Source organism: Hyperolius riggenbachi, chromosome 10 (assembly GCF_040937935.1).
Source record: "Hyperolius riggenbachi isolate aHypRig1 chromosome 10, aHypRig1.pri, whole genome shotgun sequence".
Classification (NCBI taxonomy): domain Eukaryota; kingdom Metazoa; phylum Chordata; class Amphibia; order Anura; family Hyperoliidae; genus Hyperolius; species Hyperolius riggenbachi.
In genome coordinates, this window is record NC_090655.1 from 256359480 (window position 1) to 256374099 (window position 14620).

The 14620-nt window shown below is 45.8% G+C and overlaps 1 protein-coding gene across 1 annotated transcript in view; it reads left to right on the forward strand.

The window, feature by feature from the left end:
- The window catches only part of LOC137537117 (oocyte zinc finger protein XlCOF7.1-like), a 67568-nt gene extending 57972 nt beyond the window's left edge, over nt 1-9596 (forward strand). Inside the window, exons 9-14 of the mRNA XM_068259251.1 lie at nt 6162-6281; nt 6403-6531; nt 6617-6740; nt 6862-6959; nt 7072-7291; nt 8283-9596. Coding sequence (XP_068115352.1) covers nt 6162-6281; nt 6403-6531; nt 6617-6740; nt 6862-6959; nt 7072-7291; nt 8283-9238 — 1647 coding nt within the window. The 3' untranslated portion in view covers nt 9239-9596. The remainder of the gene's footprint in view (nt 1-6161; nt 6282-6402; nt 6532-6616; nt 6741-6861; nt 6960-7071; nt 7292-8282) is intronic.
- The last annotated feature ends 5024 nt before the right edge of the window (nt 9597-14620 follow it).

Genomic DNA, 14620 nt, shown 5'->3' on the forward strand with positions numbered 1-14620 from the left:
TAATAATTCAGTCACATCACAGGGACAAGAGAAGATGTATATGGAATATAGCCATGTCCCTCCAGTGCTGGCATCTCACCATCCTTGTAATAATTCAGTCACATCACAGAGACAAGAGAAGATGTATATGGAATATAGCCATGTCCCTCCAGTGCTGGCATCTCACCTTCCTAGTAATAATTCACATCACAGAGACAAGAGAAGATGTATATGGAATATAGCCATGTCCCTCCAGTGCTGGCATCTCACCTTCCTAGTAATAATTCACATCACAGAGACAAGAGGAGATGTATATGGAATATAGCCATGTCCCTCCAGTGCTGGCATCTCACCTTCCTAGTAATAATTCAGTCACATCACAGAGACAAGAGAAGATGTATATGGAATATAGCCATGTCCCTCCAGTGCTGGCATCTCACCTTCCTAGTAATAATTCACATCACAGAGACAAGAGAAGATGTATATGGAATATAGCCATGTCCCTCCAGTGCTGGCATCTCACCTTCCTAGTAATAATTCAGTCACATCACAGAGACAAGAGAAAATGTATATGGAATATAGCCATGTCCCTCCAGTGCCGGCATCTCACCTTCCTAGTAATAATTCAGTCACATCACAGAGACAAGAGAAGATGTATATGGAATATAGCCATGTCCCTCCAGTGCCGGCATCTCACCTTCCTAGTAATAATTCAGTTCAGTCACATCACAGAGACAAGACTACAAATCCTTACAGTATAGCCATGTCCTCCCTGTGTCCCCAGCATTGCTATTATTCTCCAGTATGTAATGTCCCTCACACCAGTGTAATGTAATGTTTCCCCGCCCCAGTAATACCATTTATTTCTCAGTATAGCCATTCCCCCCTGTGTCCCCAGCATTGCCATTATTATTAATATAATTGATTTTATATAGCACCAGCATCTTCAGTGGTGCTGTACAACAGCATTCAGGGTATAATAATACTATAGTGTAATGGATTGCGGAGGTGCCGCCGCGCGATCTGTCTCCGCGTTCAGACCGGCGGTTTCCGCACAGCAGCATGCGGCTGGTTTGCCTAGCCCTTCTAGTGCACACAGATGGAGAGCTACGCACGCGCGCGCTAGAAGGCAAGCCCTTTATGCCAGTAGGAGAGCAATCAGCTGATCAGGTCGATCAGCTGATCCCAGCGTGGTTACTGATTGGCTGAGTGGCGCAGGGCAGCGCGGAGGATCGCTCCAGTATATATAGATCTTGCTGGTCAGTCTCTGGTTGTCTGCCGTTGCGAATACTTACGTGTGAGCACTCAGACCTCAGTCAGATCAGACAGTGTGTTAGAACCAGGTGGACCTGGGAATTCACACTTAGCCAGATTACTACTGTGTTATACTTTAGACCAGTTCCAGGTGTTGTGACCAAGGACCTCACACCCAAGCTTAGGATTACTGTGTCATTACTGTGTTATACTTTAGACCAGTTCCGGGGTGTTGTGACCAAGGACCTCACACCCAAGCTTAGGATCACTGTGTCATTACTGTGTTATACTTTAGACCAGTTCCGGGGTGTTGTGACCAAGGACCTCACACCCAAGCTTAGGATCACTGTGTCATTACTGTGTTATACTTTAGACCAGTTCTGGGGTGTTGTGACCAAGGACCTCACACCCAAGCTTAGGATCACTGTGTCATTACTGTGTTATACTTCAGACTAGTTCCGGGGTGTTGTGACCAAGGACCTCACACCCAAGCTTAGGATCACTGTGTCATTACTGTGTTATACTTTAGACCAGTTCCGGGGTGTTGTGACCAAGGACCTCACACCCAAGCTTAGGATCACTGTGTCATTACTGTGTTATACTTCAGAACAGTTCCGGGGTGTTGTGACCAAGGACCTCACACCCAAGCTTAGGATCACTGTGTCATTGCTGTGTTATAATTTAGATTAGTTCCTGGGTGTCGAGACCATGGACCTCACACCCCAGACTAGGACTGTGCTTTATATCTGTTATGACTATTTGCTCTGTCGACCTCTCTCTTGCTTTCTGATTCGGTACCTCTGCATATCTGCCTACCTGTTGCCAAACCCTGCCTGTACCCGGTTACCGAATCAGCCTTCTGTCTCTGTACCTTATCTGCTCGTGTGTTGCCGACCTGGCCTGCCCAACCGACCTTTCAGGCTGTCACTCATCCCTTGAGTGTTCAGTCTGTCTGTACTACCCGTGACACTATTCCACCAAGTGTCAGTTAGCTGCAAGGACCTCCTGCTCCTCAGAGAGTCCTTCCTGCAGTACAGCCAGGGGCTCTATCCCATAGGAGTCCTGTGGCTGCAGTACAGTCTGATTCCCAGTTTACCAGGGAATCCCTGGCTGCCAGATTATCTCTATTTCCTCTCTTAGGAGATAGTTCCTGCACAGCCAAGGGCCATCTGCTCCTCAGGTGGTTCCTGGCCGCGCTGCCTGTGTCTCCCGCCTTACGGGAGATAGCCTACAGTTACACCAAACACTTACACTTCATTAGGTGTCCAGAGGTTAGTCATACTTGTATTATTGGTTATTCTGCAGATCATCCATAATCAGGTACACATCTGTATCGTTGATGATTCTGCAGATCATCAATGATCAGATTCTCTCTGTGTGCTGACACCAATCGTTACATATAGTTAACACAAGACAATGGTGGATTACCGCTGATGCAGTGAACAAATCAACTACACATTACACAGGTGGGAGGCATGCACACACATTACACAGCATTGCGAGACCAAATGGGATGAGAGCCTTGGCCAGAAGGCCTTAAGTCTGGTACACACCATGCAATTTCCCATCAGATAGATCATTTCTGAAAGATCTGATCGGATTTCTGATCGATTTTCTGTTCACTTCTTTGCAAATCGATCAGAAAAACAATCAGTTTGGACCTGTTGGAAATTACCTATTTGCCCCATCTATCTGGTGGGAAATTGCATGTTGTGTACCAGGCTTTAGTCTAAAGGTTTAAGAAATAAGACAGTAGGTAAGGAGAAGTTGTGTATCAGATGGTAGAAATGGTGGTCCGCTGGTGGTGTCCTAGGTAGGAGAGTATGCTTGCCTGAAGAGGTGAGTTTTCAGGTTGTGCCTAAAAAGAGTAAGTGTGGGTGAGTGGCGGATGTGTTGAAGGAGGGTGTTCCAGAGGAGGGGAGAGGACTGAGAGAAGTATTGTAAGTGGGAGTGAGAAGACGTGACCAGGGAAAAAGACAGAAGGATATTGTTAATAGAGCGGAGATTGCGTGTAGGATGGTATCTGGAAATAAGTTGATTTAGATGGGAAGGAGCTAGGCTGTGAAGAGCTTTGTAGGCGAGAGTAAGGATTTTAAATTGTGTCTTTTGTGTAACTGGCAACCGGTTAAGGGACTGACACAGGGGAGTTGGGCTGGAGAAGCTGGAGGAGAGGTGGATGAGGTGTGATTGGCAGCCAACAAAGGGACTGACAGAGGCATATTGGGCTGTAGAAGTGGGAGGCGAGGTGGATAAGGTGTGTCCAGCAGCCAGTGAAAGGACTGACAGAGGGTAAATGGGCTGGAGAAGTGGGAGGAGAGGTGGATGAGTCGTGCAGCAGAGTTCATGATGGACTGGGGCGGGGCTAAATGGTTGGCAGAGAGGTTGTAGAGCAGAGAGTTGCAATAGTCTAGTCGTGAAATAATCGGGGCATGCACCAGAAGTTTTGTTGCATCCTGTGTGAGAAAAGGGCGCCTGCGGGAGATGTTTTTAAGGTGGAGGCAACAAGAGGCAGATAGTTTTGTCTATGAGTGGTTTGAATGAGAGGTTTGTGTCCATTATTACTCCTAGGCAGCGAGCCTGGTAGACAGGTGATCTTGAAATGCCATCAACACAAATAGTGATGTCAGGCAGGGGCATTCAAATTGTGAGGTGGGAATATCACCATTTCAGTCTTGTCCATTTTGAGTTTTAGAAAACAGGAGGACATGAAGGAGGCGATTGCATTGAGACAATCTGGGACATGAGCTGTTAAAGTACTCAAGTCAGGTGCTGAAATGTAGATTTGGGTATCATCGGTGTATCGGTGTATAGGTGATATTGGAAGCCAAAGGAACAGGAAAGGAGCAGGCTAAGACCATAAGTTTAGATAGAGAAAATGAGAGGTCCGAGGACTGAGCCTTGGGGAACTCCAACATTGAGGTGTGGCGGAGAGGAGGTGTTGCCGGAGTAGGTGACTCTGAAGGTCCTATCTGTGAGATACGAGGAAAGCCCAGGAGAGTGCAAGACCCTGAATGCACATGGATGCCCATTATCCACCAGTATGTAATGTCCCCCATCCCAGTCCCCATCATTGCCATTATCCTCCAGAATGAAATGTCCCCCTATCCTAGTAATGCTATTTCTTCCCCCACCTCCATGCAGGTTAGTATAAGGAAGATATTACATTGCTTTATAGCTAGCTGTCACAGTGTGCTCCAGTCCTCTGCTCCCATTAGCCTCAGTCCCGGCCTCTTCTCTCCTCAAATCCTCATCCATCTACCACTACCAACACTGCTGTAACATCACAGGAATGGTAACAGTGGGAGGTGGATGTGAGGAGAGAAGGCCAGCTGGAGAGGAGGCAGAGGGAGGACAGGACTGCAGCACGCTGTGAGTATAGTGCACAGGTAGCTATAAACCAACTTATTATGCTTTCCTGCAATACTCTACATGGCCCTACTGTCACAGCAAGGGCTGTGAGAGGTTGATCAGCACTGAGCACATGCTGGTAGTTTTCAGGTTAAGCGGTTTATTCAGCTACAGGATGACTATAACACAGCAAGGTGAACAACGTAGTAAAATTATATAGTAAAAGAGGAATCTAAACTCTGCAACCTAACAAAGTCCACAGTACCTTCAATGGCAAGAAAATCCCATGTGCTTCAGCAGGGAAGTATTTTAATTATGTCAGCAGTCCAGTCCAAGCCACAGGGCAGCTAAAATGACAAGAGTCTTCCAGGGCTGTCTGAGGGAAAGGTGAAGTTGTTCCATCCAGGGTCAGAAATTACCCTCCAACCAAAGCAATCCAGGGAATGTCCTCCAATAACAGCCTCCTGCTGCTTCTCCTTTGCGATGTGGTCATAAGGGCGCCACAGCTTACCGCTCCTTACACCATCCACCAGCAAATCAGACTCTTCTCCTGCTCATATCCATTCTCACTGTCTCCGCAGTGTGGTCAGAAGGGCGCCGCAGCTTGCCTCTCCCGACAAGGTCCACCAGCAACTCAGATGCTTCTCCTGTTCATACGCATTCTTCCTCACCCTCCTCCAGCACTGCAGTCCTTATATTCACCATGCTACACCAGAGGCCTGTGGGTGGAGAATAGGAGGGACTGGCTAGGCCAGCTGTGCTTCCAGAAGATTCATCCAATTTCAGGCAATTGGAAACCTCTGGAACATTCTCAGGTGTGCTAGTCTGTTGTGCTGGGAATACACAATGAGATTTTTCAGCAGATTTAGTGTCTGATCGATTTTCCAATCGAATTTCCATTCTATTTCCATTCTCTTCCATGAGAAAAACGATCGAAATCAGATCGGACCTGTCGGAAATTATCTATCGAACCATCTATCTGCCAAAATAATCTTATGGTGTATTCCCAGCATAAACTGCAATATGAGCCTCTGGGAAGAGGGTAGGAGTAACTGGGTGGGCTAGTTGTGTACACAGCTGTTGTCTGGCAGCCAACACAGATAAGAAAACAATGGGGAAAACTCTGGACCATTCTCAGGTAATCTGGCCCTGACATCAAGAAGTTTAAATAGACCATCCAGAACTTTCCATCTCACAGCAAGTCACAATATGCGAGCAGTCACTAAAAAGTTCCACATTAACTGATATTGTCACACCTACCATGACAACAATGCGGAGTGATGGGCAGGGCAGGTGAATTGGGCGCCAGCTTTGGCAGGCATGTGATAGACCGCAATGTGAAATTGCTGTCTTATGGCACTGAAGGGGTGATTAGGGGTGCTTGAAAGTAACCCATCGGTTAGAACTTCCAACCCACTTCCAGGCAATACTAGTCAATTGACCAGTAGTAGCCTAGTAATAGCCTAGTAGTTTGGCTGTAAGTATCCAATCAGTAAATCAGTAGATGGGGAAGGGGGGGGGGGGAGGGGTTCAGTAAATTATTGGTACTAAAATATCCTCCCCTTATTCCCCATCAAAAGGCAGCAGCATCCTGTATGGATCACATGACCACATCACTGAGGATGGATGAGGACCAGAGTCAAATGGCTGAGAGGATATTTAACCTCACCCTAGAGATCATCTCTGTGCTGACTGGAGAGGTGAGGAGGATGCTGGGAGGTCACATGACATCGCTCTTATCTCTATTTATAAAACACACCTGACTAGAGAGGTGAGGAGGATTCATGGAGGTCATATGACATTATTTTTGGTCTCTCTTAGAGTTATTCTCCAGTGAGGTCTGGTGATCATGTGACTATTACAATTCCCCCACCTCACTCCCTGGTATCTGAGAGTAAGTGGAAGATTATAGAAATCACCAAGAAGATGATGGAGCTGCTGAAAGGAGAGGTGGGTAGTGCTGGGAATTATGGGATACTATCCATTAACAGGTAAGGGTGTATCTGGGTTGTGACTGTATCATAATTTTTTTCAGGTTCATATTAGGTTTAAGGATGTCACAATCAATTTCTCCATGGAGGAGTGGCTGTATATAGAAGGACACAAGGACCTCTACAAGGACACCATGATGGAGAATCAGCCGCCTCTCACATCACTGTGTAAGAGGAGACTTTCATGTCTTGTAAAGGAGAGAGCAGTATGGATAGTCCACCTAGATCCCCCATCATCTGACCAACATATATAGACAATGTATTTAGTCAGTGTGTTTGTTTCCTACAGATAGACCCAGTGACAGAATCCCACCAGAGAGATGTACAGGTCCTCTTTATTCCCAGGATTGTCCACAAGAAGATCTCACCATTCCCGACCATTATCAGGTAGGTGGAGCAGAGGATCCCCAAAGACTCCAGACTGTGACACATTCTTTCCCTCTGTGTATGCTGTTATCTGTGGTCACATTTTACATTATATCTCACTTTGTGAAATTAGGGTGGAGAACCGAGGCATGTTAACACTGTGGTTAAAGAGGAGGAAGAAGAAGAGACGTATGTGAGGAGTGATCAGCAGTCTGTGGAGGAGGGTGACATGATAAGGACAATTAAAGAGGAAGAAGAAGAGACGTACGTGAAGAGTGATCAGCAGTCTATGGAGGAGGGTAACATGATGGGGACATATAAGAAGGAAGACATTATTACAGGGATAAGCACAGGTGAGTGATAAACATTAGAGTTGGAAAATACATAATAAGCTGAATAAGAAACATGTCCCTGCTGGGCACAGTATAGATCACATGAAGCTAGTAAGAGGGGGAGGGGCTGTAAGAATGTGAGTGATGATTGGGGGAGGGGGGGGACTGAAGTGAAAAGTAGCTAAAAGTCCCTCTGCTAAAACAACTATGCCAAGTACAATTATGCAAGCATGATTAGAGATGGTCAGTGAGATGGAAATAATTTCAAGTTGATGCAAGATTATGCAAATTTTAATGCAGCTTGAAAACGCACCAGTTGATTTTTACCCCAGCAGGATTTGATTGGTTCATTTTCAAGCTGCATAAATTTGCATACAAATGTATGTAAATTTGCATCCACTGAAAACTATTTGCATTGGAGTGACCAACACTAAGGGGCGGATGACAGTAATGTCCTCCTCTGCTAGTTTCCAGCCACAGAGCTGCTGCACAGTATGCTCGGGAGGACAAGTTAGATGAGGCAATAGCCTGGTCTAAGTACAGTATATAAACTTCATCTCTACCTGCCCTAGGTCACCCCTCTGCAAATGAAACATGGTGTGGTCCACATCCCCACAGAGCCGGACAGAGCTGCAACACTACACCGACTTTACAGTTTCCTCACACCGGCCGCTCTGATCGATGTGGGGCGTTATTTCAGGGGCCCCTACCTGCTTCCGGGCCCTCCCACAGTCACAGGGACTGCAGGGGCGATAGTTATGCCATTGATGCAAGGCAAAGTTATTGTCATGTGATTGTGCTCATTACAGGCAGCCATTCTTGTGCAGTCCTCTGTCAGGCTGATAACTAGCGATGGCCAGTGACATGCCAATAACTCCAAGATGGTGCTAATTGTATGCTAATTATATGCATCAACTTGGAATTCGCAGCAGCTCACTGACCATCCCTAATGATAATTGTTCCTCCCCTCAGAATTCTCTAACAGGAAGTGATGATGTTTCTCTATTTGCAGCGCAGAGTCCCGGCATCAGGAACCTCTCAGAGACTCGTCTCTCTGTTTCCACAGACTGTACAATGGATGATGATGACACTGGACAAGAGTCTCCTGCAGATATCCTGGCTACCCCAAATATTCCCCCAGACTCCTCTCACCTGTCTAACCCTGAGGAACCCCATACCCAGCACAGCTCTCCCCCTGCTGGAGGGGCTTATTCCTGTTCTACATGTGGGAAATGTTTTGTTTCTAAATCAAATCTTGTTGCACATGAGAGAATTCACGCTGGTGAGAAGCCCTATTCATGTGCTGAGTGTGGGAAATGTTTTGGACATAAAGGAACCCTTGTAAGACATGAGATATCTCACGCTGGTGAGAAATCCTTTTCATGTGCTGAGTGTGGAAAATGTTTTGGACTTAAAGCAAACCTCATAAGACATGAGAGATCTCACACTGGTGAGAAGCCTTATTCATGTGCTGAGTGTGGGAAATGTTTTGTTCTTAAATCACATCTAGAAACACATGAGAGATCTCATACTGGTGAGAAGCCCTTTTCATGTACTGAGTGTGGGAAATGTTTTGGATGTAAAGGAAACCTTGTAAGACATGTGAGATCTCACACTGGTGAGAAATCCTTGTCATGTGCTGTATGTGGGAAATGTTTTACACAAAAAGGACAACTTGTTGGACATGAGAGATCTCACACTGGAGAGAAGCCCTTTTCATGTTCTGAGTGTGGAAAATGTTTTGCATGGCAATCATCTCTTGTCATTCATATGAGATCCCATGCTGGTGAGAAACCTTATTCATGTACTGAGTGTGGGAAATCTTTTGTACAGAAATCAGAGCTTGTTAAACACGAGGGATGTCACACTGGTGAGAAGACTTATTCTTGTGCTGAGTGTGGGAAATGTTTTGCCCAGAAATCAGAGCTTGTCACCCATGAGAGAATTCACACTGCTGAGAAGTTCTAGTCATTGGCACCCAATTACCGATAATGTATATTGGCACCTGATTACCAATAAGTTATATTGGCACTTGATGATCCTAGAGCCCAAATAACTTGATCCAGTTTGAAAATGTCACTGCCCTGCTTAGTGTTCTGCATAATCTTGTATTGAAAATAGCAACATTACTCTGTATTCTATCTGCTAGATCAGCGCTGTCCAACTGGCGGCCCGCGGGCCGCATCCGGCCCTCCAGGCCTCCTGCTGCGGCCTGCTCGTCTCCCTGAGCTGCAGGCAGGCGCCATGCCTGCAACCTCATATGGTGCACTCTTCTGTGTCCCCCGGCTGGCGCTGCCTTAGCTCAGACCTCACAGATCGCGGCGACTGAAGAGAGTAGAGTGCGCATGGTAGTACCCGCATACACGGAGTACGTCACATGCTGAAGTGACATCATTAGTCACTTCCGCATGTGAAGTTCCTCCGTGTGGGTGCCATGTGCACTCTGCCTGCTTCAGTCGCCGTGATCTGTGAGGTCTGAGCTGAGGCAGCGCCAGCGGGGACACGGGAGAGGACAGCGGTGATCTAAGGTAACGGGTACTGGACACCTCGCTATCTAACTTGGGGGGCACCTGTCACTATCTAACTTGGGGGGCACCTGTCACTAACTTGGGGGGCACCTGTCACTATCTAACTTGGGGGGGGGGGGCACCTGTCACTATCTAACTTGGGGGGGGGGAGCACCTGTCACTATCTAACTTGGGGGGGCACCTGTCACTATCTAACTTGGGGGGGCTCCAGCAAGAACCTTTGGCCCTCCACCATGGGGTCTGAAAAAAAAATTGTCCTCCATGCCCATGAAGTTGGACAGCACTGTGCTAGATCATTAATAAATAGATGGAAAATGATTGGACCTAGTACTGACCCTTGCAGGACCCCGCTGCTAATATGATCAATTTACCGCCACTCTTTGCCTTCTTTTATAACCATTTCTCTATGCATGCAGATCCTAGTCCCTGGATCCTCTGCTTCTGCATCAGGCTATTGAGGGGAACTGTATCAGAAGTCTTTGCATAGTCCATCTATTACTTTTCCAAGTTTTACATTTGCATTCACCACTCTGCTATAACACTCTTATGATGCATATCACCCTCCAATCAGGCCTTTGTTAGGTGACTTGGGGAACACCCCTTAGATGCTGCTGATTACTCAACCGCACCAGCTTTGTACCTCCCATCCACGGCCTATGACCCTTCAAGTCTCAGATAGAGGTATCCAGACTACATATGACACACTGCATGCATTTTTTACCAAATTCCAAGCCACATGAAATACACCTGCAAGGCAGGGGCATAACTACAAACCTTGGGGGACCCCTGTGAAAATTTCCTGGCATCCCTGCTTCCCAGATTCCACCTCCCCACCCATTGTACAAGAGTGACCAATCTGCTTGCTCCACCTCCTGAGTCCCATGCAGCGTCTCCAGCTTGCTCTCTACACTTGTGAGGAATACCATGGTTTCAAAAGATAAAACATGAAAGTTAATATTTAAGATTGAGAGTGCTAGGTTTAATAACTCCCCTACCTGCCCATAAACCGTTTGGTGTCTGAAGCTCCACCCCTCCCACTGGCAAAACTGGGGTGGCGGTTCCTGCTTGCAGTATTCTGAAGCACCACCTGCCTTGCCATGGCCCGCCCCTAGCTCACAGCTGCAGCCTAATAAAGTGGCTGGGGGCAGGCCTCGGTAATGCAAGCAGGAGTGGCCACAGAGCTTTGAAAACACTTTAGACAGTCGAGCGGGGTGAAGTTTCTGACATATGATTTACAGGTGATCAAACCCCAGCACCTGCTGATGCTTGCAGCACTTACACAGAGCCTTGCATTAAGGGCTGCATTAAGGGCTCTTCCAGACATCATTTCTCAGCCTTGGTCCCTTTAAGCTACATACACACTACATAAAATTTGGCTGAAGCTGCCGATAATGACTGCTTAGTCAAATGATCATTTGCTCATCTAGTGTGAGTACAGCAACTGCTCTGGTATGTCGGACCCTTAATGACACCTGAGCAGTCCCAATCGCATCGTTTTTCACTCCGCCCCCCCCCCCCCCCAACCCCAGGAAGCTGAACAGTTGTGCACTACTTGTTGTCCCTCCGCCCCTCCATAGCCTAGAGGCTAGTGCAGGCAATGTGTTTATACAGCATCGGGCTCTGAATGGAATTGTCACCCAAGGTATAATTTCCTGATCCCTGATGTGTGACAATCTTCACATGTGTACTTACTCTTACACACACCACTAGCATACATTACACACACAATGCACACATGCTGTACTTATACCCACACATAAAGTATTGTACAGGATTCCAGGGATGGGTCCTGAAGACTGCCAAAGTATCCTGCGGCTGAAGCTTTAACCACTTAAGGACTGCAGCCTTAAAACCCCTTAAGGACCAAACACTTTTTTTCCCATTCAGACCACTGCAGTTTAAGTTTATTGCTCGGTCATACAACCTACTTTCTAAATTAATTTTACCTCCTTTTCTTTTCATTAATACAGCTTTCTTTTGGTGCTATTTGATTGCTGCTGTCATTTTTAGTTTTTATTATATTCATCAAAAAAGACATGAATTTTGTCAAAAAAATGATTTTTTTTAACTTTCCGTGCTGACATTTTTCAAATAAAGTAACATTTCTATGTACATTATTGTCCAAATGTATTGTGCTACATGTCTTTGATCAATAAATACACACTTATTGGATTTTTTTTTTGTTTGGGTAAAAGTTATAGCGTTTACAAACTATGGTGCAAAAAGTGAATTTCCCCATTTTAAAGCATCTCTGACTTTTCTGAGCACCTGTCATGTTTCATGAGGCGCTAAAATTCCAGGATAGTATAAATACCCCCCAAATGACCCCATTTTGGAAAGAAGACATCCCAAAGTATTCACTAAGAGGCATGGTGAGTTCATAGAAAATGACACTTTGTGACAAAAAAAAAAAAAGAAATCTGCACATGGACTCACCATGCCCCTCTCTGAATACTTTCGGGTGTCTTCTTTCCAAAATGGAGTCATTTGTGGGGTGTGTTTACTGTCCTGACATTTTGGGGGGTGCTAAATTGTAAGCACACCTGTATAGCCTAAAGGTGCTCATAGGACTTTGGGCCCCTTAGCGCACCTAGGCAGCAAAAAACTGTCACACATGTGGTATCGCTGTACTCAGGAGAAATAGTATAATGTGTTTTGGGGTGTATCTTTACACATACCCATGCTGGGTGGGAGAAATATCTCTGTAAATGACAATTTTTTGATTTTTTTTTTTTTTTACGCAATGTTGTCCATTTACAGAGATATTTCTCCCACCCAGCATGGGTATGTGTAAAAATACACCCCAAAACACATTATACTACTTCTCCTGAGTACGGCGATACCACATGTGTGACACTTTTTTGCAGCCTAGGTGCGCTAAGGGGCCCAATGTCCTATGTGCACCTTTAGAATTTCACAGGTCATTTTAAAGCATTTGATTTCCAGACTACTCCTCACGGTTTAGGGCCCCTAAAATGCCAGGGCAGTATAGCAACCCCACAATCGACCCCATTTTATAAAGACAACACCCCAAGGTATTCCGTTAGGAGTATGGTGAGTTCATAGAAGATTTTTTTTTTTGTCACAAGTTAGCGGAAATTGATTTTTATTGTTTTTTTTTTTCACAAAGTGTCATTTTCCACTAACTTGTGACAAAAAATAAAATCTTCTATGAACTCATCATACACCTAACGGAATACCTTGGGGTGTCTTCTTTCTAAAATGGGGTGACTTGTGGGGTTCCTATACTGCCCTGGCATTTTAGGGGCCCTAAACAGTGAGGAGTAGTCTGGAAACCAAATGCCTCAAAATGACCTCTAAAATCCTAAAGGTACTCATAGGACGTTCGGCCCCTTAGCCCACCTAGGCTGCAAAAAAGTGTCACACATGTGGTATCGCCATACTCAGGAGAAGTAATATAATGTGTTTTGGGGTGTATTTTTACACATACCCATGCTGGGTGGGAGAAATATCTCTGTAAATGACAAATATTTTTTTTTTTTTACACACAATTATCCATTTACAGAGATATTTCTCCCACCCAGCATGGGTATGTGTAAAAATACACCCCAAAACACATTATACTACTTCTCCTGAGTATGGCGATACCACATGTGTGACACTTTTTTGCAGCCTAGGTGGGCTAAGGGGCCCAACAAGCAATGACTACCTTTAGGATTTCACAGGTTATTTTGAAGCATTTGATTTCCAGACTACTTCTCACGGTTTAGGGCCCCTAAAATGCCAGGGCAGTATAGGAACCCCACAAGTGACCCCATTTTAGAAAGACACCCCAAGGTATTCCGTTAGGAGTATGGTGAGTTCATAGAAAATATTATTTTTTGTCACAAGTTAATGGAAAATGACACTTTGTGAAAAAAAAAACAATTTCCGCTAACTTGTGACAAAAAAATAAAATCTTCTATGAACTCACCATACTCCTAACGGAATACCTTGGGGTGTTGTCTTTCTAAAATGGGGTCACTTGTGGGGTTCCTAAACTGTCCTGGCATTTTAGGGGCCCTAAACCATGAGGAGTAGCCTGGAAACCAAATGCCTCAAAATGACTGTTCAGGGGTATAAGCATCTGCAAATTTTGATGACAGGTGGTCTATGAATTTTGTGGAACTGGTCATAAGCAGGGTGGCCTCTTAGATGACAGGTTGTATTGGCACTGAAGTGCAGGAAGCGCAGGATGTTTTCAAATTGTGACCTGGACATGGCAGCAGAGAACATTGGCATGTGATGTACTGGGTGCGTAGACCAATAAGACCGCAATACATTCTTTTTGACTAGACCCATGTTAAGGTGAAGGCCCAAAAAGTGTTACGTTTGGAAACTTGGAGTGCTTTCCACCGAAAAGGTTGGGCATGGTAGCTTCTCGGATTGGCGGTTGCGTATTGTGTGGCATAATGGTTGGTCTCAGCCACAATTAAGTCGTAGAGATCCACGGTGCAGAACAGATGAGAAAATCTAGGGCCGATCCTAGATTATCTGTCTCCACCTGGACTCCAGACTGGGCTGTGAAAGGGGGCAGTACGAGTGCGGCGGAACCAGGGGATTGCCAATTGGGGGTTTGCCAGCACCTCTGGCAGACTATGGGTAGTACGGACCCGTTTTGCTGGTGGCTGTGACTCAGGTCGTAATGCACGTGCCACCAAACCAGTTTCTACTACCATGCTGGTGCTCGCCACTTCACCAGGGTCTATGGTAGTACTGGTGCTAGGTCCAGGAGATGCTACGCTGCTGGTGCATGCCTCACCAAGGAATCTCGGATCAGCGCTAGCACCACTCTGCTGCCCTTGAGTCTGATCCTGCACCA